General features: G+C 41.1%; 1 protein-coding gene across 1 annotated transcript in view; it reads left to right on the plus strand.

Annotated features, from left to right (window-relative positions):
* The window catches only part of LOC121874422 (obscurin-like), a 201004-nt gene that overhangs the window by 99759 nt on the left and 78237 nt on the right, over positions 1-23008 (plus strand). Inside the window, exons 11-15 of the mRNA XM_042378552.1 lie at positions 4704-4796; positions 6694-6858; positions 7537-7674; positions 11928-12090; positions 13010-13458. Of these exons, the coding sequence (XP_042234486.1) occupies positions 4704-4796; positions 6694-6858; positions 7537-7674; positions 11928-12090; positions 13010-13458 (1008 nt within the window). The remainder of the gene's footprint in view (positions 1-4703; positions 4797-6693; positions 6859-7536; positions 7675-11927; positions 12091-13009; positions 13459-23008) is intronic.

A 23008-nucleotide genomic window follows, 5' to 3' on the forward strand; every position in this document is an offset into this window, starting at 1 on the left:
CTATCTATCATTCCTATAGCAAGATTCCTTAGGGGTCATTCTGGTAGTTTTAACACGATGTAAACAAACACAACGTTGTCATATCTCACACCAACGCGCCAGATACTGTACCAGGTATAATTGAAGGCGAACGTACATCCCGCCATTGCTTCTTTCCTTCAGATATGTTTCTCTACACTATCACTCAGTAACAGTGTCTAATAACATACTGCAGATATTTAATTTTGTTTTCTTGTGTAAATTGGACTTTTGAGAGCCACAGTTCGCCCTAAAGATATAAATGATTTGTGGCTAAAATTGATTCATTAGTTATGACAGCCTAAGTGTAGAGTTCATTCATATTTTGAGTTAATTTAATTTGTTCAACATCTGGTGTTAAAGTGAACGTATCTAGTTAAGGTAGAGTCTTCGTGTTAATTTTGTCTCCTAACTGGTGCTCAGTGAAGGTATCAAGTTAAGGTAGAGTCTGAATGTAATACTGAATTACTGATGCCATTTCAGTAGTTAATTTGACGGTTTAGCTTTAGTCAACCAATTAAACACATTCTTGCATCTTTTATTACAAGGAAACGTCGACAAGCGAACCTTTGAGAACTGGAGTGTGTCCGTCTGAGTGTGTTTAAAAATATATTGCTGTGGTCACTTTCTTATTGAGGCGCGCTAATTACCGTGTGTGTGTGGGGAGCTATGTATGTATGTATGTATGTATGTATGTATGTATGTATGTATGTATGTATGTATGTATGTATGTATGTATGTATGTATGTATGTATGTATGTGTGTATGTATGTACAGTATGTATGTATTTCAACTCAGGGAGAGGTGTATCACAGGAAAGACAAAGGTATACTTACCTGTGGAATGCAGGTGTGTAGGTGTATAAGGTGTTGTGAGGAGGAGTGAGGGGGGTGTTGAGGAAGGGGGGTGAGAGGGGAGGGGGGTGAGAGGGGAGGGGGGTGACAGTGTAAGAGGTGTCACAAGTAATACATGGGTGTACTGGCTTCTAAGGTGTAGCCCACAGGGTGTAGTGTTACCAAGGTGTGTATATAGAGCCACACACACACACACACGTACACACACACACCCACACACGTACACACAAGGGCTGCCAGAAACCATTGCCAGCGCCGGTATTGTCTCAAGACTTCCTGTTGTACACCTCTACCTAACTCTCCTCCTGTTAACAGAAATATCTACCTCTGTCTGCGCCCAAGATAAGTCGTTGACGGAGTAGATAAAGGTAGATTAAGGTAGATTAAGGTAGATAAGTGGGTAGATAACAGGTTGGGAAGGTCCGGCGGTCAGTATCAAGTTACGTGTCAATGTTGGGTTCTATATCTGTGTGTGTGTGTGTGTGTGTGTGTGTGTGTGTGTGTGTGAGCTAGGGTGGCGGCAGTGTACGAACCCAGAGACATTTCCCCCGCGTGCCAGGCATGAGGAAACAGGGAAGGACTTTGTGTTTCGTACAAGTCTTCTCTACTGAGGTAATACTTCTCACATGACGGCTGATAAAAACACGCACACACAGACACACACACACATCTTACCTAACCTTACCTAACCTAACCTAAACTTTAAAATGACCTTAAGAATACGATATATGCCTAAATGTATCGTTCAATTCTTGTAACAGGTATAAAAAAAAAATAGTCAGAATACGTTTACTAGTTTAGTTTTTTTTTAAATACATGCATGTAAATTTCAGACACACACGTCGAGGAAACTTTTTTGTTTTTTTAATATTGATAAAAAGAATTGGAAGCCCAAAACGTTGATAATAAGTTCAAGTGGACAGTTTCGGACAAGGTCACTCGCTGGGGTCTGGGTTGACGCCAAAAATTCGGACCATCTCGACCTGGCATTCATCTAACCACGAAAAAAAAATTAAAAATAAAACTTGACACAGCGGTTTGTTAATCTCTTACAATGTACATGACAGATCCCTATAGAAACACGAGACAAAAACTACGTGTACTTTGGGAGTTAATTAAATACTTGTGGGGATTTTAGATAATTTTTTTTAGGTCTTGTACGAATGTTTCTTTATGTTTTGGTTGGAGGTCATGGAAGCGTTCGTCACTTTTTTTTCTGGTTTTCAGTTTATGTTTTTTTTTCGGGGGACTTAATGAGATAATTTTTGTCTCATCTCAAAAATGAACAAATTTATTTTCTCTCTCTTATTTTCTCTCTTTCTCTCTCTGTCTCTCTCTCTCTCTCTCTCTCTCTCTAAGGGTTCGAACTGGGTACTCCTGTAACACAACACTACAGACGAGCCCACGATACTCGATCAGTGTCTCATTTGATTGTTGATTTATGGCAATAATCTATATAAATCTACGGGGATTACCCTTCACATTTCACTTAGTCTACCCTAGTTATAATCTGGTTTAAGTGAAGTAAGTGGTGGTATAAGTGATCTAAGTAGTATCAGTAGTGGTGTAAGTGGTATAAGTGACGATGGTATAAGTGGTGATAATATTTTCATTAAATTTACATTACTTACATGACGTTATACTCAAGATTCATACAATTTAATCTCAGGTGATGTAATAATATTTTCCTTTAAGAGAAAACAGACACATAATTTTTTTTTTTTACTGTTTTTCTTTGCCTTATATCAAGATAACGTGAGAGGTCGGGAATGTTGTGCAGCCCTGACTCTCACCTGTAATAGGTTGGCACACCTGGGGATCCTCTCATTGCCAGATGATGCTTTTCCCGGCGCTTAGGAACCGTCTCGTTTCTTCTGTTTTTTTAGGGTATATCCGGCCTTGTATCCGGTCTTATCTTGGCCATCCGGGGTTCCTGATGATATATGGTGTTTACTTTAGGGTATATCCGGCCTTGTTTGATGTATTATCCGGTTGTACTTTGTTATCTAGGGTTATTTAGACTTGTTATCGGGTTATCCATTGAGATATATCCAGTCCCATATCACTTAATCGATCTGGTTCACGGTCTTATCTGAAATATATCCTCACTATCATAATCCACCACTAATTATCCTTAACAAGCAGATTGTCTCATTACACAACCCACTTGAGTACTGAAATGCCATAAGTGCTTCGGTTATTGTTTCACCCTACAGGGACTACAGTGAGACATTTCTACAGCTACAGTTATTGGTACAGTAACTTTGTCTTCATTATAAAACTACAAAATGTACGTAAATAAGCCTATGGCATGTATGTGTGTTTGTATGTATGTGTAGATATAGTGGCTTCGTTATGTTGGGTTCGTTACGTTGGTGTTTCTGGTGTTGGTTTCGTTATGTTGGGTTCGTTACGTTGGTGTTTCTGGTGTTGGGTTCGTTATGTTGGGTTCGTTACGTTGGTGTTTCTGGTGTTGGTTTCGTTATGTTGGGTTCGTTACGTTGGTGTTTTCTGGTGTTGGGTTCGTTATGTTGGGTTCGTTACGTTGGTGTTTCTGGTGTTGGTTTCGTTATGTTGGGTTCGTTACGTTGGTGTTTCTGGTGTTGGTTTCGTTATGTTGGGTTCGTTATGTAGGGTTCGTTAACAGCCATGCAGTGAGTTATTGACATTTGTTCGTTGTTTTAGTCTTTAATTAACATTGAACACCGGGAAGAATTGTCCCATTAGAATCCATTATATAAACACACCCTAGTTCATTAGAGAGAGAGAGAGAGAGAGAGAGAGAGAGAGAGAGAGAGAGAGAGAGAGAGGTTGGTGGGTTATAGGGAGGGAAGGAATGGTAAGAAAAAAAATGTTTGGTAAGTTAGATTAAGTTAAGCTAAGTTAAATTATGATAAGTTATGTCTCATGAAGTTAACTCTAATTAGTTCATATCTTTCATAAACTTCTATTTATACACGTACTCTAACGTACTCTAACGTACTCTAACGTACTCTAACGTACTCTAACGTACTCTAACCTAAACGAATCCGAAACCGTGGCCAAAAACAAACAATAAAACATCCATGAACAGCCAATAAGAATATAATCTACGATCTATGACGTCAGAGTTGAAGGCTGATTGGTTGGAAATACGCCGAGGTAAACAAAACGTCCGGTGGGCACTGATTGGCTGAAATAATGACGAGTAAACGTCGATTACTCAAGTGAGACAGACAGACAGACAGAAGAAAAAACGTCTGCAAAATAAAAATAAACTCTTACCAAAATAATGATGATGATGATGATGATAATGATGATGATAATGATGATGATGATGTATAATATAATATTATGTATATACTGTTTGTATATAAACTTAACGCAAACTACCACAAACTACCACAAACTACCACAAACCACTACAAACTACCACAAACTACCACAAACTACCACAAACTACTACAAACTACCACAAACTACCACAAACCACTACAAACTACCACAAACTACCACAAACCACTACAAACTACCACAAACTACCACAAACTACCACAAACTACCACAAACTACCACAAACCACTACAAACTACCACAAACTACCACAAACTACCACAAACCACTACAAACTACCACAAACTACCACAAACTACCACAAACCACTACAAACTACCACAACCCACCACAAACCACTACAAACTACCACAAACTACCACAAACTACCACAAACCACTACAAACTACCACAAACTACCACAAACTACCACAAACCACTACAAACTACCACAACCCACCACAAACTACCCATTTACCAGGACCTAACCCAGTGCACACCTCTCCCTCGCCCCTACAGGACTACAGTCAGAAGCTCGGGGACGACAAACGTCTTCAGGAACACTTGAAACTTCCCATCCAGCGGCTTAACGACTACCAGCTCCTTCTACGGGTACGTCCTGTGTTATCCTAGGGGGCGTGGGTGTTCTCCTGGGGGCGTGGGTGTTCTCCCTGGGGGCGTGGGTGTTCTCCTAGGGGTGTGGGTGTTCTCCTAGTGTGGTTTGTATTTGTCCTCCAAGAGGTGTTTTGTCCTCCAAGGGGTGTATTTGTCCTCCTAGGGGAAGGTATTTGTCCTCCTAGGGGTGTATTTGTCCTCCCAAGGGGTGTATTTGTCCTCTTAGGGGTATATTTGTCCTCCTCGGGGGTGTTTGTCCTCAAGGGGTATATTTGTCCTCTAGGGGTGTATTTGTCCTCCTAGGGGTGTATTTGTCCTCAAGGGGTGTATTTGTCCTCAGGGGTATATTGTCCTCCTAGGGGATGTATTTGTCCTCCTAGGGGTGTATTTGTCCTCAAGGGTATATTTGTCCTCTAGGGGGTGTGTTGTCCTCCTAGGGGAGTGTTTTGTCCTCAAGGGTGTATTTGTCCTCCAAGGGGTATATTTGTCCTCTTAGGGGTGTTTTGTCCTCCCTAGGTGTGTTGTCCTCAAGGGTATATTGTCCTCCTAGGTGTATTTGTCCTCCTAGGGGTGTATTTGTCCTACAAGGGGTGTATTTGTCCTCCTAGGGATGTATTTGTCCTCCTAGGGGTGTTTTGTCCTCCTCGGGGTGTATTTGTCTAAGTATATTGTCCTCCTCGGGGTGTTTTGTCCTCAAGGGGTATATTTGTCCTCCCGGTGTTTGTCCTCAAGGGGTATTTGTCCTCCTCGGTGTATTTGTCCTCCAAGTATTTGTCCCTTCTCCTCGGGGGTGTTTGTCCTCCAAGGGGTATATTTGTCCTCCTCAGTGTATTTGTCCTCCAAAGTTTGTCCTCTAGGGGTGTATTTGTCCTCCTCAGGGGTGTATTTGTCCTCCAAGGGGTATATTTGTCCTCCTCAGGGTGTATTTGTCCTCAAGGGTATATTTGTCCCTCCTAGGTGTATTTGTCCTCCTCTTATTCCCAGAATTGTCCTCCTGGGTGTTTTGTCCTCAAGGGGTATATTTGTCCTCCTGGTGGTGTATTTGTCCTCCTCAGGGGTGTATTTGTCCTCAAGGGGTATATTGTCCTCCTCGGGTGTATTGTCCCTCAAAGGGTATATTTGTCCTCCTCAGGGTGTATTTGTCCTCAAGGTGTATTTGTCCAGGGTGTATTTGTCCTCAAGGGTATATTTGTCCTCCTAGGGGTGTATTTGTCCTCCTCGGGGGTGTATTTGTCCTCAAGGGGTATTTTGTCCTCCCTCGGGTGTATTTGTCCTCAAAGGGTATATTTGTCCTCCTGGTTGGTGTTTTGTCCTCCTCGGGGTGTATTTGTCCTCAAGGGTATTTTGTCCTCCTCAGGGGTGTATTTGTCCTCCAAGGGGTATATTTGTCCTCCTGGTTGGTGTATTTGTCCTCCTCAGGGGTGTATTTGTCCTCAGGGGTATATTTGTCCTCCTAGGGGTATTTGTCCTCCTAGGGGTGAATTTGTCCTCCAAGGGGTGTATTTGTCCTCCTAGGGGTGTATTTGTCCTCTAGGGGTGTTGTCCTCAAAGGGTGTATTTGTCACTCCTAGGGGGGTATTTGTACTCCTAGAGGTGTATTTTTCTTTTTACCTATTAAGTATGACCTCTTCCTCCCACCCTTGACCTTCATCCCATGACTGACCTTCATTGTCTTCTAACCTTCCTCCTATAGCCCTGACCTTCCTCCTATACAACCTTCCTCCTAGCTCGACCTTACTGACCTTCACCTTCCTCCTATAACCCCTGACCTTCTTCCTATGATTCTTAACTATCCTCCTATGACCTCTGACCCTCCTCCTATAACACAAAACTTCCTCTTATGACCCCTGACCTTCCTCTAATAACACTCAACTTTAACCTCTGACCCCCACAGGAGCTGGTCAAGTTCAGCACTAAGCTTGGTGACGACACAGCTGACCTTCAACGCGCCTATGAGTTGATGCAAAGTCTCCCTCAGAGGGCGACAGACGCTAAGTTCATCAGCTCTATTGAAGGGTTTAAGGGTAACCTGTTCAAGCTTGGGCGACTCATCAGACACGTGAGTAAACATTGGGTTGAGTCAGTATGGTATGAGTCAGTATGGTATGAGTCAGTATGGTATGAGTCAGTATGGATGGTTTAGTTGGGTTGAATCATGAGAGGTGTGTCAGTATTGTGGTTAGTTGGAGTGAGTCAAGAGGGGTGAGTCAGGAAGGGTGAGTCAGTATGGATGTGTTGGTTGAGTGAGTCAGTAGGAGGGGTGAGTCAGGGGGGTTGAGTTAGGAAGGATGAGTCATTCGGGTGAGTCAGTATGGATGGGTTAGTTGGAGTAGGTCAGTAGGAGGGGTGAGTCAGAGGGGTGAGTTAGGAAGGATGAGTCAATCAGGATGAGTACAGGGACGTGAGTACATAAAGTGGGATGAGTCCAACTGTTGAGTACATGTGAAATTAATAAGTAAATGAAGTTGAGTATATTTTTTTATTTTGATTATCTGTTTCTTTTCTTTCTTTATTTCTTTCTCTAATAAAATACTTATTCTTTCTCACTTTCTCTCTCTCTCTCACACACTCTCACTCTCAATTACTTTCTCAAACACACGATTAATCTCTCTCTCTCTCTCTCTCTCTCACTCACTCACTCTCACTCTCTTACTCTCACACTCTCACACTCTCTCTCTCACTCTCTCTCTCTCTCTCTCTCACTCTCTCTCACTCTCTCACTCTCTCACTCCTACAGGATTGGTTCAGCGTAAGAGAGGCGGGTCAGAAGGCTAGAGACAGATACCTGTTTCTCTTCAAGGCTAGGATCCTCATCACCAAGGTCAGGCGTATTGGTGAGGATCGATCTGTCTTCATCCTTAAGGACATCATCCGAGTGAGTACCAGTGAGCCAGATGTCTTAGTGTATGTAGGAGCCAGATGTCTTATGTCTTAGTGTATGTAGGAGCCAGATGTCTTATGTCTTAGGGTATGTAGGAGCCAGATGTCTTATGTCTTAGTGTATGTAGGAGCCAGATGTCTTATGTCTTAGGGTATGTAGGAGCCAGATGTCTTATGTCTTAGGGTATGTAGGAGCCAGATGTCTTATGTCTTAGGGTATGTAGGAGCCAGATGTCTTATGTAGGGTATGTAGGAGCCAGATGTCTTTTTACTGTATATTGATAATGAAGTTTCTGTAGGTATGTCAGTTGTGTGTGTGTGTGTGTGTGAGGAATTACCTGAGTCTTAATTAGTCTTTTTAACTGGTGAGATTGTTAATAAAGGCTTTATATTGTTCTTATAAAACTGTCCAATGAGAAAATTATTATACCCTGAATTTTTTATATATTTTTTCTCTCTGTTTTGCGTCATTAATTATAACTTGCGTGTTGCTTCAGTATTTTGAGTCAAGTTTGGTTCCCCACGCATGGTAATATCTACTCTAGTGTCAGGGTATATAAGGTTTATAATCCTATCTTATCATCCTCTTTATATGAAATTCTGCCGCTAAATTCCCCTCCCTCATAAAATTGTCGCTAAAATAAACTCCGGGATGAGGTTGTTTGTTGACACTGTTCTGATTCTGTCAACACTCCATAATACGGGGTTATTTTCTTGCCTTTCCTGGATAGTTGTTGATATTATACACACGGGAATGTTTGGAAAAAAATGTTTGAAGAGTAATAAAAAAAACAATTGGAGGAATTTCAAGTAGTTTATAGAATTTAGGGAATAAATAATTATAGATTTGTGACATCAGTTGTGGCCTTTGACGTCATGAGCTCCAGATGTAAACACAAAACAGCTGATTCTTAATTTACCTGATAGTGCCGCCCATACCTGCTTACCTGTGTCAATAACGTCTTAATGATTAGTCCGTTATATTTCCGCTATTTCCTCTAGATTCCATTAAGTGTCTGAATGTATAATGAATGAAAGATTATCCATTTCTCGGGATTTTAGGGGATTTTAGGGGATTATGTAGGATTTGTGTTTATTCGCTTACGTAATGTGTTTGAAGTTAAGTTTATAATCTCAGGACGATATGTTAGGGTCATCGTCTTTATCGTCGTCTTTAGGTGTCATATTGTGTGTGTGTGTGTGTGTGTGTGTGTGTGTGTGTGTGTGTGTGTGTGTGTGTGGTGGTGTGGTGTGTGTGTGTGAGTGTGTGTGTGTGAACTGGTTATTTCTGCCTGACCTTGGACTAATTTACACAACACCTGCGTGATCTTATTAACGTCGGCCTCAGGTATATATATGTCAAGGTGTGCGACGTTGGAATCCCGCCATACATACATACATACATACATACATACATACATACATACATGCATACATACATACATGCATACATACATACATAATGGTTGCCCCTCGTGTAACGAGGATGGTCTGCCCAAGGGCCACCTAGGCGTGAATTTGCTTAAGGTGTAGAAGCTGTCGCTAACACAACAACCACACCCTGAGTTAACAAGTTGCATTACCCAGTGTCAAGGAATAGTCCGAGAAGACCGGACAACTCGCCAACTGCACTGGCTAACCATTATCCCGGAACACGATCCACAAATCGATTAACATCCAGGTCCCCAATTACTGCTGGGTAGACATACAGACATACAAACAAACTTTGCTGTCACTGGTAATCGAGTATGACGATCATCCAGCTATGATACAATAATATGAGTTACTAAGGATGTCGCCTTCGTTGGTGAGTTCTGAGGTGACTAAAGAGGCCGATACGGGACCGGCAGAGTCGATCACAGATGTTACACGTGTGGGGGGCTACTTCTAGTGCGGGAGGCGCGGCGGGAGGGAGGAAGGGGGTAAGGGGGAAGGAGGAAGGGGGACGAAGTAAGGAGGTAAGTGGAGAAGAGGAAAGGGAGTAAGGGGAGGAGGAAGGGGGGTAAAGAGGAGGAAGGGGGGTAAAGGGGGAGGAAGGGGGGTAAAGGGGAGGGAAGGAAGGGGAGTAAGGAATGCAGACAGTCAACTCGCTGGCCCCGTGACAATGACAGCACACATTAGTCTCATATTCTCATGACTGTCACGAACTGAAGGAGGTGTTATTCTCTTATTTTGGGAGAGAGAGAGAGACTGAATGAAACAGACAGATAACATGAGTCAGTCAATACGAGTGGAGTCACCTTACAGTAATTGTCGAGATGTAGTTCAGACATTTCCTCCTGTGTGTGTGTGTGTGTGTGTGTGTGTGTGTGTGTGTGTGTGTATGTGTGTGTGTGTGTACGTAAGAAGACTCTACATGATCATCAGTTAGTCGTCTACTCGCCGTAAAAAAAAATTATGGGGCCGTCAAAAATAGTTTACCCTCCATTAAGGAAGGAGAGATATCCCGTTTTTTTATTACTCACTTGAGAATAGAAAACGGGAAGTAGGAGAGAAAAAGAAGATAACATTAGGATTATTTAATGAGGTGTGTGAATTAAAGGACTTTGGAAGGGACAAATTTTTTCCATATTCTCTCTCTCCTGTTTCGTAATGATAATAATAATAATAATAATAATAGGTGAAGAAGACAAAGAATAAAAGAGAGAGAGAGAGTACTGGCACAGTGCCCCTGGGGGATTTGAGAGCCACCTAGGAATGTTGGCACCTCTTACACACACACACACACACCCTCCCTCACACTCCTCTCTCTCTTCTCCTATCTCTCTCTCTGATCGACCTTTCCTTGTCCAGACACAGGAGAGGAGACAGAGAGAGAGGAGAGGGGGTGGGAGGGAGGGGAAAAGAGGTGATAATATAGACGAGGGAAGAGGAAATGAGATAATAAAAGAGATGAGGGGTGAGGGGAGAAGAGAGGAGGAAAGTGAGGGGAGAGAGGGGAAGGCTGACGTGAGGCGATAAACGTAATCATAGGGAATGAGAGGTGAGGAAAGGGGAAGAGAGAGAGGTGAGGAAACCCGGATACAAATACACAAGTAGTTTTACATTTCACACACACACACACACACACACACACACACACACTGAATCTCTCTGCTTCACTTGTTCACTCTCTCTCTCTCTCTCTCTCTCTCTCTCTCTCTCTCTCTTTCTCTTTCTCTGTAGCTAAGAGGTCGCCACTCAGTACGGGTTGTAAACATGTTCATAATATTACCCAGAGTTTTATGAGGCCGTATAACTCTGACCTTTGACCTACAGCTTAACGACCATGCGAGATAGACAGACAGACAGACAGACAGACAGGTGGTTTGTTAGGTCCTGGTACATGTTCATATAAACACAGACACTCTGCATACAGTCATTGGGCAGCCAAGTCATCCATTGTTTTGCAAGAACCTCGGCCAAGGACGTTCTCAAGATAACTCTCTCTCTCTCTCTCTCTCTCTCTCTCTCTCTCTCTCTCTCTCTCTCTCTGTTTACTTAGTTACGCTTAAAAGAAGAGATAACCAATGGGAGATCAGACAATCACCCGGCGCGTTTTTTTTGTTTTTTTTTCAACCAATCATCAGACGAGAAACTACTTGTAACATCTAGCGGGTTTTTTTGTTTTCACTCTCTTAGCCAATTATAGGAGAAAGATTCCAACGTCAGTAGCCAATGAGGGATGAGGAACGTAAAGCGCGCCAAATCGTGGCTGAGGGGGGGGTGGGGGTGGGGACTTCCTGTTTCGTGCTCTTCCTCAAGTTTCACCTCTCACTTGAAGCTCTGACCTCGAGGCCGTCTGGTTATTGAATGAGAGAGAGAGAGAGAGAGAGAGAGAGAGAGAGAGAGAGAGAGAGAGAGAGAGCGAGAGAGAGAGAGAGAGAGCATATCACAATTCAACTTCTCTTTACCAATAAATTAATATAATGTGTTAACCCAGCGACACTTGAGGGGACATAAACTATTATATGTTTCTGCCCTATTTGTATCGCTGGGAGAGTGACGTCACGGCGTACCCTAGGCTAGCAGGTCACCTTCTCTGTTTTAGGTGATCTGTGTCTCTTTAGGGCTAACAATAATTGATCTTTAGTTTATTGGTAAGTTGATTGAGGTTATTATTATTATTATTGTTGTTGTTATGGGAATATTGTCATTACGATTCTTCTTCTAATTCTCCTTTCTCTTCCTTCTCAAATCAACCCTACAATTCCACTTTCAATTTCTATTTCAATTTTCTAATTTGTGTCTATCTCTCCTCCCTCACAGCTCCCAGAAACATCATTAGGGAGTCTCGACCAGCCCAAAGCTCTCGAGTTCTTCCACATAGAATCCCTCAGTCATCCTAACTACCCCATCTTGATCGAGGCCAGAACACCTGAGATTAGGGATTCGTGGCTCGCGGGCATTAAGGAGTACGTCGTCGATACAGGTGAGTTGGATTAGGGATTAGGGATTGATATTATAGGATTAGAGATTATAGGTTTTAGGGATTGCTAGTCAGTCAGTTAATCAGTCAGTCAGTCAGCTACATAAACACAGAGTTACTTACCTATCAAGCTCCTCCCCTTTATTTGGTGACCTCAGCAACCACCACCAATCGAAGCAGTTGATGGTAGTTAAGGAACCAATCAGCTACTAGGAATTATAATAGTAGTTTAGGATGGAGTTTGGTCCCTTGATAATGTACTTAAGGACCGCCCCAGTGATCCCCCGAGGACTTAAACTTTCAATGATTTTGTCCCACTTATTCCACTGGGAGAGTGACGTCACGGCGTGCCTCGAGCGAACAGATCCCCACAATCTACGGGATTTTGTGTACCTCTTAGGGCGAACAATGATTCTACTTTGTTGTTGATAACTTAGATGAGATTATCATTATTATTATTATTAGTAGTAGTAGTAGTAGTAGTAGTGTAAGAGGAGGTTGGACGCCATAAAAAGTAGTAATAGTAGTGGTAGTTGTGTTATTATTATTATTATTATTATTATTATTATTATTATTATTATTATTGGTGAAGATTTAGAGAAGGGTCGCCATCTTATATATCAAGGGTCTGGTCTCTTTATTATCGTCTTGGAGATTGTGAAGCTAAATAATTTCACATCAGTAAACGATGAAAACAAACCTAAAATAACCTAACCAACCCTAACCTAATGATCTTGGGTTATTCTTGGTTAGGTTAGGTTAAGTAGGTTAGGTTAGGTTGGCAGCAACATTTAGGGCCATTTTGTCAAGCAACATTGTTTATTCTTCTCTGTGACCTCTTGATTGTTTTATTCTTATCAGTTAAACATTTACACGTGTTTAGCTCCTCCCTCACGTGTCTCCTCTTCCTCCTCCCTCACAGCATCAGTCGAGGACTTACTCTTCGACGACGAACTCCGTGTTGTGTCACAAGACATTGACGAGGAAGACGCAGGAATCGTCTCACCCGTCCCGGAGGTCCAAGAATACGAGGACCTCCCTGAAGACGAAGAGCTCTTTGAAAAACTCGCCAAAGAGTCTCAAGAGTTCCTGGAGAGAGAGCCTTCCCCTCCAGCTAAGAGACAAAAACCCGAGTCTCAGCCGCTAAAGGAAGTCGTCGAGGAGCTAGACTTCTGGGCCGTTAAGGAGGAGGACGACATCCCCGTGCAGTCAGGCCGTCCTAGTGAGGGAGCTTCTCCAACCTCCGCTAAGGAAACGGTAAAAGGAGTTACTCTAGAGCAGGTAGAGGAATCCCGTGCTGCAGCAGAGCAGAAACAGGCCCCCACCACCTCGTCACCCACCCCACAGCAAATCCTTCTAGCCGACCAACAGGTAAGACGCACCAGTTCTTGTTTTCCAGCGATACAACAGCCAACTCGGTAGCCAGGAGTGTGCGAGGCGGTCCTATGAGGCTCTTTAAGATAGTTCTAAGGGTTCTGAGTGGTTCTTCCCATTGTTGGTTCAGTGAGTCTTTTGAGATGGTTCTTTGAGGTTCTCCAAGATGGATCTCTGGGTTTTTTGAGATGGCCTCGGGAGAAGCTCTCTAAGATGGCCCTACTGAAGTTCTCTAACACGACTGTGAGAACTTATTATTTTTAGGCCACTCGACGTTTGAATTCTCTCTCTCTCTCTCTCAGGACTATCAAAGGCTTACTACCTCTTAGGACCACCTCGCTCACACTGGCGCCAAGACCATCGCCGCTACCAGACGTATGAACGGATAAAAAAAAAATCAAAGAATAAACACGTCATTTGAGGAAGAAATTTTAACGCTGTGGATTAATTTCTTTCAATTTATTTGTTGTTGTTGTGTTTCTTCTCTTGGGTCTTGGGTGAGAATAATCCGTCTTTTTTCTTGTTCTTCTCGACCTTCTTCTTCCCCTTCGTCTTTATTGCATCTTTACCTTTTGTTTACATTTATCATCCTTTTGCTTTTCCTCTTTTTTTTCGCTTTGCATCATCAATAAATATTTTTAAACCTTTTCTGTCCTTTGTATCTTCCTCTATATCGTAATTTAATATATTTTGCTAATTATACTTTCGATTTTTACAGGTAAATTTAATGATCATTTTTTATATATTTTTATTTTACCTTATTTGGTATATTCAATTACTCACAAGGGGTAATATTTTTTCCCTCCACTTCGTAATTTTCAATTTATTTTTGTTGCATTTTTTAACGTAAATTCCCTATTTTTTGGTGCCATTTTGCTTAATAATTAGTTATATCATTTATTATATATTGTCATTTTAATTTTCCTATTTCCATTTTTTTTTTACCAAACAAATATTTATCGTTATTTAAATTCAAAGTTTTTAATGGGAAATCGTTTCTCTAAATATAAATCTTAGTTTCTTTACTTGTATTTTATTTGTAACTTTATTCTTGCATTTAATATCATCTTTAACTATTTATTAAAGCTTCTCTTTCATCCATTACTCTTAATGATTTAAATTTCGATTTTTAGGGCAAATTATTTGTTTTTTAAGTAAAATCCGTATATGATTTCTCCCTTCATCTTTACAAAAACTTTAGTTCTCCTCGGCACTTATCTTTCTTTTATTATATTTCGTTCTATTTATTATTTCTATCTATCTATCTCTCTCGTTCTTAAGGTAAATAATCTTAGTCTTCACGAAACGGGTTCTCCTCACGCAGGTCTGTGTGTCGCAGTCACCCCCTTCAATCCTCCATAGAAAACGTACTGTAGTGGCGCTTAACTGATTAATTTATAACACAAGTTTTAATATTACGATTCATCCGCTGTTTTGGCTTAAGTATTTCCTTTATTATTATTCTCTCACGTAAATTGACATCATTAATTGAAGTCTAATTTCAGGTGTATTATATTATTTCAAGTTTGTTTGTATTATTGAGTTATTTTATCGGTGTCAAGGTCTAATGTTAATGTTATACTGAACTGTTTTAGCTGTTTATTAAGGAAAAATTTGCATGTCATGAACCGTATTCAGTGTTCGTTATAAATATCCTCAAGTTCTAATCACCAGTTCTGTGAAGATCAAAGAGGCTCTGATTGTGTAAAAGAATAATGACGTCATATTTTCACCTCCATGTAGGTCGTCTTATTGGAGAGTGAAGAATGACGTCATAACTACATCTCCATAAACAAATTTTCTTATTGGGGGCATGAAGAATGACGTCATAACTACATCTCCATAAACAGATTTTCTTATTGGAGAGTGAAGAATGACGTCATAACTACATCTCCATAAACAGATTTTCTTATTGGGGGCATGAGGAATGACGTCAAATCTCCATCTCCATAAGTAGATCTTGTTACTGAATTGGAGAGTGACGCATGTTCTTTACTAGGAAGAAGCTTAGTTGTTGGTGGAGACTTAAGTGACATCATTTTCCTCCTACTCAAGAAAGCTCGTTAATTGGAGGTTAAAAATCACGGCATGTATCAGATTATGGCATTACACCACAGGTCTCATATCTCCACCAATAATTGCAAACCTCTTCCTTGTTTTCACGAACTGGATGACATATTTCATACCAATTATAGAGATTGATAATACAGCTTAAGTAGAAATCACCCAAAATTTCTAAAACTTGATTATATAACACGTAATTGAGCGATGTAAATGAGTTACCTTGAATACGGGTCATATAGATATAAGTTCAAATTTCCGGGTTGATCAAAAGAAATTCATTGTATTATTTATTTTCATCAGATTTTTATAATGTAACCTTACAATATGTATTTTATTATTTTTTTTCTCCAATTATTGTGTTTACTGTAGGTGTTAGGTCCAAGTCGATGGTCTGTGTGGGATAAACCTTCGACTTGGTAAATATTACAAAGACAAACACATCAATGACCTTCTATAGGCTTTCTTATATAATAGAACCGCATACATAAACAAATATCTATATATATTTGTGGGTATATATGTACATTTATATAGTTGTGTATATCAGTTGACAATATACTCGAGGGTAATTAGGCGTGTTACTGTATATATATATAAATTATTTTCATATATTCATACACATTCTCAACGTTATACTCGCGTTAATATGTAGACAAAGTGACTACAGCCAATCCGTCATACATTATACATTATTCAGGCTCTGGACACATACATTCCACCCCAGCTCATGAGTGTTGCCTCTACTAGTCGGTGTGTTTTTTTATCGACGTTCGACCCAATTTGCTGGTGTTTTTAATTCTCAGTTTGTTTAGGAGAAGAAATACACATTCCAGTTAAACTATAGATCAAGTATTCTCTACCAATATATATATTTTTTTAATACATAAAAGGCTGAAATTTTAATTCTTAATAACTAAGTTCACATTGAAATCCAAACAGTTATTATATATCCATAAAAAAATTATATAAAAACTAAAATTAAGATTATTCCATTATTAAATTTATATACAAACTTAATATAACTCAATATAAATCATAATCATTCATAAACTCATAAATAAGTCAGAATTATAAACGATTAGAATTTACAAAGAAAATTAAATCATACACAAACATTATTTTTGTCATGAATTATTTGTTTTTTTCCGGTCTGTCTTTATATTACAAGAAATGATCACTGAGAGAGCGTTAGAGACCCGTGTCAGGAGTTAGTACAGGCGACTCAGGTAGCTGTTGGTACCTGAGCTGTTAGATTATGATATACAGGATAATTTGTTGTACATCCAATTAACAGATTAGTTATTCAGGTACCTCTACGGTTCTACGGTTAGCATATGTAAACAATACCCATTCAGATACTCCATACGGTTTAGCATATGTAAACAGTACCCATTCAGACACCCCCTACGGTTAATGTATGTAAACAATACCCATTCAGATAACCCCTACGGTTAATGTATGTAAACAATACCCATTCAGATACCCCCTACGGTTATCATATGTAAACAATACCCATTCAGATACCCCCTACGGTTATCATATGTAAACAGTACCCATTCAGATACCCCCTACGGTTATCATATGTAAACAGTACCCATTCAGATACCCCCTACGGTTATCATATGTAAACAGTACCCATTCAGATACTCCACACATCCCTGGTTCACATACTCGACAGGACCCTCCTGCTAAGGCCCTGTTGAAGGCTGAACCTCCTCCCCCGACCGTCACCGAGGCACGAGACGCAGAAACCAGCCCAGGTGTAGTTAAGACTATGGAAGTCGCAGGAGCCGAGAATAGTAGTGGCAAAGGGAATCACTCTAACACTCAGGGAGGGTCGCCAGAAGTTGTTGTTGATGATGGCGTTACTGGAGCCTTTGATAATGAAGGGTGTAATGGCGGAGTTGATGGTTCCGGTGGGCAAAGGAGTAGCAACGCTTGGTGGCTGGTTGATGGTGGTGTTGGTGGTGAGAATGAAAACACTACTCCTATGAACATTCTAACTCAAGTAGATGATGTTGATGTCGATTCTTCCGAAGACAAGCAGACGAAAGATAAAGAAAAGATGAAGATGAGGGAAGAGGAAGATAAGGAAATCGAAGAATTACTTGAAATGTTACAAGAAACATATGGAGACGATCTTAAACCGAGTGATGTTCTAGAGACTCTTACAGACCATGAAACTGATACTGGTGTCACTAAAGAACACTCTGAAGAAGGCGATATAGAAGCCGACTCTGGGAAAACAGCAGAGGAACAGTGTGATAACGTTATTGATTTCTGGTCACAATGGGAAGCCTCTCCACCTGTGAGGCCAAGATACGGACAATATTTACAAAGGTACGCAGCGGCGGCGGACGATAACAGTGAACCTGGATCCAATAACACTCCTCAGGTAAACACCGTAGAGAAGAACGACCCTGAATACGTAGGAGGAGAAAGTAACAAAAATATAAAAGAGAATCATATTGAAAGGGTAAATATCATACCTGTAGAAAGTCAAATAAGTGAAATAACTACAGGAATAATAGAAACAGAGGAGACAGAGAAGAAAGATGAAGATGGGAAGAACGTAAAGGAATCAGTGGCTAAGGAAACAGAAGATAAAGAAGAAGAGGTGATAGACTTCTGGGCAGACCTTGGGAGTTCACCGCCATTAAGACGACCGACATTTCCTTACTTTCAAGAACTCTCCGTGGAAGGAACAGCAGCAGCAGGAGAGAATCAGGAGAAGAAGAAAGAAGAAGAAGAAACAGTGGTGGAGATGGCTACTGTGTTGGAAGAAAGTGGAAGAGTGAATAAATTAGAAGAAAGTAAACACTCAGAAGACGAAGTAAAGAAGAATCAAAATATATCCAAGATAACTAAACACAAGAACTCAAAGAATGAAGTCATGACCCAAGAAGTAACACAAGGACCTGAGTCGACTATGCCCCCAGATCTTACGAAAGACCAAAAGAACAACAACACGGATAAACAGGAAGACACAGAACAGTTAATAATAAACGAGAAGACACCACAAACCATTAAAAATAGCATTGATGACGAGGAAATGGACTTCTGGTCACAATGGGAAACACCAACACAGGTCATATCAACAGAGTGTACAGATAAACACGTTTTAGAAGACTCAGGTGGTAGGGGGATGACGCATGGCACTCAAGAAGTATTGGAACATCTGCCAGTAAGTAACTCCCCTCCTGAAGTGGAAAATATTAATTGTGTTGAGTCGACAGCACCGAAGGAGGCGAAACAGAAGCCAAAACAGAGAGATAATATTCCTGGAGAAGAGAACAAGAAAGTGGAGGAGAGAACTAAGGGAGAAAGTGAGGAGGTAATTGATTTCTGGCCTGGCAAAGAGACTCCTTCTCCTCCTTCTCCCCCTCCTCCTCCTCCTCCTCCTCCTTCTTCTTCTTCAAAGAGGAACAAAGACGACCTCAATAAAGTCAAACCAGACACTCAAAAGGAAAAACAAAAGGAAAGTGAAGTAACAATTGAAATAAATCAAACGGTAGAGGAAAGAAAAATTGATAAAGATAAGAAATCACATCAGGACAATTACGAATCGGAGGGATTTTGCTGGGCAGATTGGGATGACTACACACCTTCATCAGTTACACCTGGTCAACCAACACACCCTGAAGAACAAGAGAGTAAAAGTCAGAAGAAAACAAACACCAAAAACAAAATACCTGAAAGAGAAAACAAAACAAAACATAAAGATGAAATAGATGTAACTGCAATAACAAAAGAAACAGATAAGAAAGATGAAGAAATAAAAACAGAAATTAAGATCGAGGAAGAAAGTTTTGAGATTATAGATTTCTGGTCTGGGAGAGAGACAACACCGCCGCCATACACACCAAAACTCTGTCCTCTTTGGGAGAAAAACACCAATGATGTAATTAATTTGGAGGAAGACCCTATTGTAACCACTATACCTGCAGAAGGCACTGATGGGGATAATACTACAATACCAATAGGGTCTTTGGAATCTTTAGAAGACAAAGACGTTCATTCAGGTAGGTCGACGCCATCAGGAAAGGATAAACAAGGTACGAAATTACGTATACCAAGTAGTGTTTCAGCTCCTGCGACAAGTAAAGGATCTACCTCGACAGTGGCGCCAGCTGGAGGTTTACTCAATAAACCAAGCTCTAATAGGATTAAACCAGCCATAAAGCCTCTTGGAAGGGGATCAGAACCTACAAAGAACAAGAGACAAGACATAACAAAATCTAATCGGACTTCTGTTGACGGTAAGGATGCCACGGATAGCCAGGGGGTCGATGGTAAGACGAAGGGGAAGGAAGAGAAAGATGGGAATAGAGATAATCCAAGATATAAGAAGGAAATAGAGCAGAAGAAGGAGGGAAATAAGAAAGATATAGAAGAAAAGAAGAAGGAGGAGAGGAATAAGAAAGAGATTGAAGAGAAGAAGAAGGAGGAGAGGAATAAGAAAGAGATTGAAGAGAAGAAGAAGGAGGAGAGGAATAAGAAAGAGATAGAAGAGAAGAAGAAAGAAGAGAGAAATAAGAAGGAAATTGAAGAGAAGAAGAAAGAAGAAAGAAATAAGAAGGAAATGGAAGAGAAGAAGAAAGAGGAGAGGAATAAGAAAGAGATAGAAGAGAAGAAGAAAGAAGAGAGGAATAAGAAAGATATTGAGGAGAAGAAGAAGGAGGAGAGGAATAAGAAAGAGATAGAAGAGAAGAAGAAGGAGGAGGAGAAGAATAAGAAAGAGATAGAAGAGAAGAAGAAAGAAGAGAGGAATAAGAAAGATATTGAGGAGAAGAAGAAGGAGGAGAGGAATAAGAAAGAGATAGAAGAGAAGAAGAAAGAAGAGAGAAATAAGAAAGAGATAGAAGAGAAGAAGAAGGAGGAGAGGAAGAATAAGAAAGAGATAGAAGAGAAGAAGAAGGAGGAGGCGAAGAATAAGAAAGAGATAGAAGAGAAGAAGAAAGAAGAGAGAAATAAGACCGAGATAAAAGAGGAAGAGAAGAAAAAGGAAGGAATAAAGGAGGAAGAGATAGATAAAGAGAATGAATCCTGGTCTACAAGAGACAAATTCTCACCATTAGGATCAGAGCTGAGGAAGGAGATGGACTTTAAACCCGCCTCAGAGGGCAAGTCTCCACAGGCCGGGGTCACGGAGGAGGGAGATGAGAACAAGAAGGAGAATGAGAAGAATAAATTGAGTAAAGGAAGAGATGAAGTAGACAAGAAGGGAAAGGAAGACTCAGGTAAGATGGCGTATAAGAATTTTTGGCAAAAGAGAAAGGTTTCTGCTACTGCCGCACCTGAAGCTAAAGTTGCCGCAAGGAAAACAGAGAGTAAAGTTGCCGCAGGGAAAACAGAGAGTAAAGTTGCCGCAAGTCGCCCAGAAGATAAAATAACCGCAGGTAAACCAGAAGATGAAGTAACTGCAGGTAAACCAGAAGATAAAGTAACCGCAGGTAAACCAGAAAGTAAAGTAGCCGCAGGTAAACCAGAAGATAAAGTAACCGCAGGTAAACCAGAAAGTAAAGTAGCCGCAGGTAAACCAGAAAGTAAAGTAGCCGCAGGTAAACCAGAAGATGAAGTAGCCGCAAGTAAACTAGAAAGTAAAGTAACCGCAGGTAAACCAGAAAGTAAAGTAGCCGCAGGTAAACCAGAAAGTAAAGTAACCGCAGGTAAACCAGAAAGTAAAGTAACCGCAGGTAAACCAGAAAGTAAAGTAACCGCAGGTAAACCAGAAAGTAAAGGAGCCGCAGGTAAACCAGAAAGTAAAGTAGCCGCAGGTAAACCAGAAAGTAAAGTAGCCGCAGGTAAACCAGAAAGTAAACAAGAAACGTCGTTAAAGTCAACAAACAGTGTAGAAGAGAAAACAGCAGAAGAACGTAAAACAGACTCAAAGAAGGAAACATTATCTAAAAAGTCAGAACGAGGAATTGACAAGACAGACGAACGTAAAAAGGAATCGAAAAATCCAATAAAAGGTGAAGGTGAAGAGAAGACAGAAGGAGGTAAGAAGGAATTGGAAACTAAGAAAATACCAACAACGAATCCAGGTAAAGGAATGACGGAAAAGAAAGGAAATAAAAGTGAATTGGCAACGAAAGGATATAAGGCGAAATCAAGAGAAAGTGAAGGAGAGACGAATAAATATCAGAAAGCAAAGAAAACAAGAGAATTACCTCCAATGGGTCTTCTTGGTGGAGCGAATGAGAGTGGAGATGAAACCCCACAACAAGAGACGGCGAAACCGACAGAACCTGCAGGAGGCACTGAAGTAGATGACGAATTTGACTTTTGGGCAGACATACAACATACCCCTCCTGTTACTCTCTGGAAGCCTTACACCTGGGACGAGGCAACCAACCCATCGGAAGCCCCCACGAAGGAATCTCATGTTGATCCTCCTGTTGAAGCCCCTGAAGAGGTCACTGAAAAAGGTCAAACTGGGTCACAGACAGAGGTGGTGGGTCAAGTTACTGAATCCAAACAGAAAGGCGACAAAAAAACAAATGAAGGGGGTAGAGAAACAGGTGGAAAGACTGGTAATAAGAACCGCATTGTTAAAACCAAACCCATCGTAAAGGAGCTACCACGAAGGCCCAGTGAGACAGAGACACAGGAGAAGCCATTAAAAACACCTACAGAAGAAGTCGTAGCAGAAGTAATTGACTTTTGGGGAGGAAGAGAAAGTACACCACCTCCTCTTCCACCACGTCTCAAACACCACCGAGTACCTAAAGACGATCCGAGTCCCCACCGAGTACCTAAAGATGATTCGAATCCCCACCGAGTACCTAAAGACGATCCGAGTCCCCACCGAGTACCTAAAGATGATTCGAATCCCCACCGAGTACCTAAAGACGATCCGAATCCCCAACATCAGGAGATTAAAAGCCCTGATGCCCTTCCTAGTGGTAGTAAAGAGGAGAAAAAGAGTCCTTCTGGGAGATTAGGAGGCTTTCAGTACCGGGGAGGCCGTAGGAAAGGCCAAATAGGCGGTGATAAACACGTAGACACAACCAAGAAGGAGTCTCAGGGTGGAGGAATTGAGGACAAGCATAAACAACACCTGAAGACTGGTGGTGACGCATCGAGGAAGACGGTCCTTACACCTAAGGCTTCCACACCTGTAACCCAGGATCCCATACCTGTAACCCAGGATCCCATAGCTGTAGCCCAGGATCCCATACCTGTAGCCCAGGATCCCATACCTGTAGCCCAGGATCCCACACCTGTTGCCTATGATCCCATACCTGTAGCCCAGGATCCCACACCCGTTGCCCATGATCCCACGCCTGTAGCCCAGGATCCCGCACCTGTAGCCCAGGATCCCACTCCTGTCGCAAAGAATCCTAAAGGTCTAGCTAAAAATATCAAAGACATAATTAAGGATTCTCGAAACATAATTAAGAATCCAAAAGGAATAATTAAGGACCTAACAGGTGCAATTAAGGATCGAACAGGTGTACTTAAGGATATTAAAAACGTA

The sequence above is a fragment of the Homarus americanus genome, unplaced genomic scaffold (assembly GCF_018991925.1).
Source record: "Homarus americanus isolate GMGI-L3 unplaced genomic scaffold, GMGI_Hamer_2.0 scaffold43349, whole genome shotgun sequence".
Lineage (NCBI taxonomy): Eukaryota > Metazoa > Arthropoda > Malacostraca > Decapoda > Nephropidae > Homarus > Homarus americanus.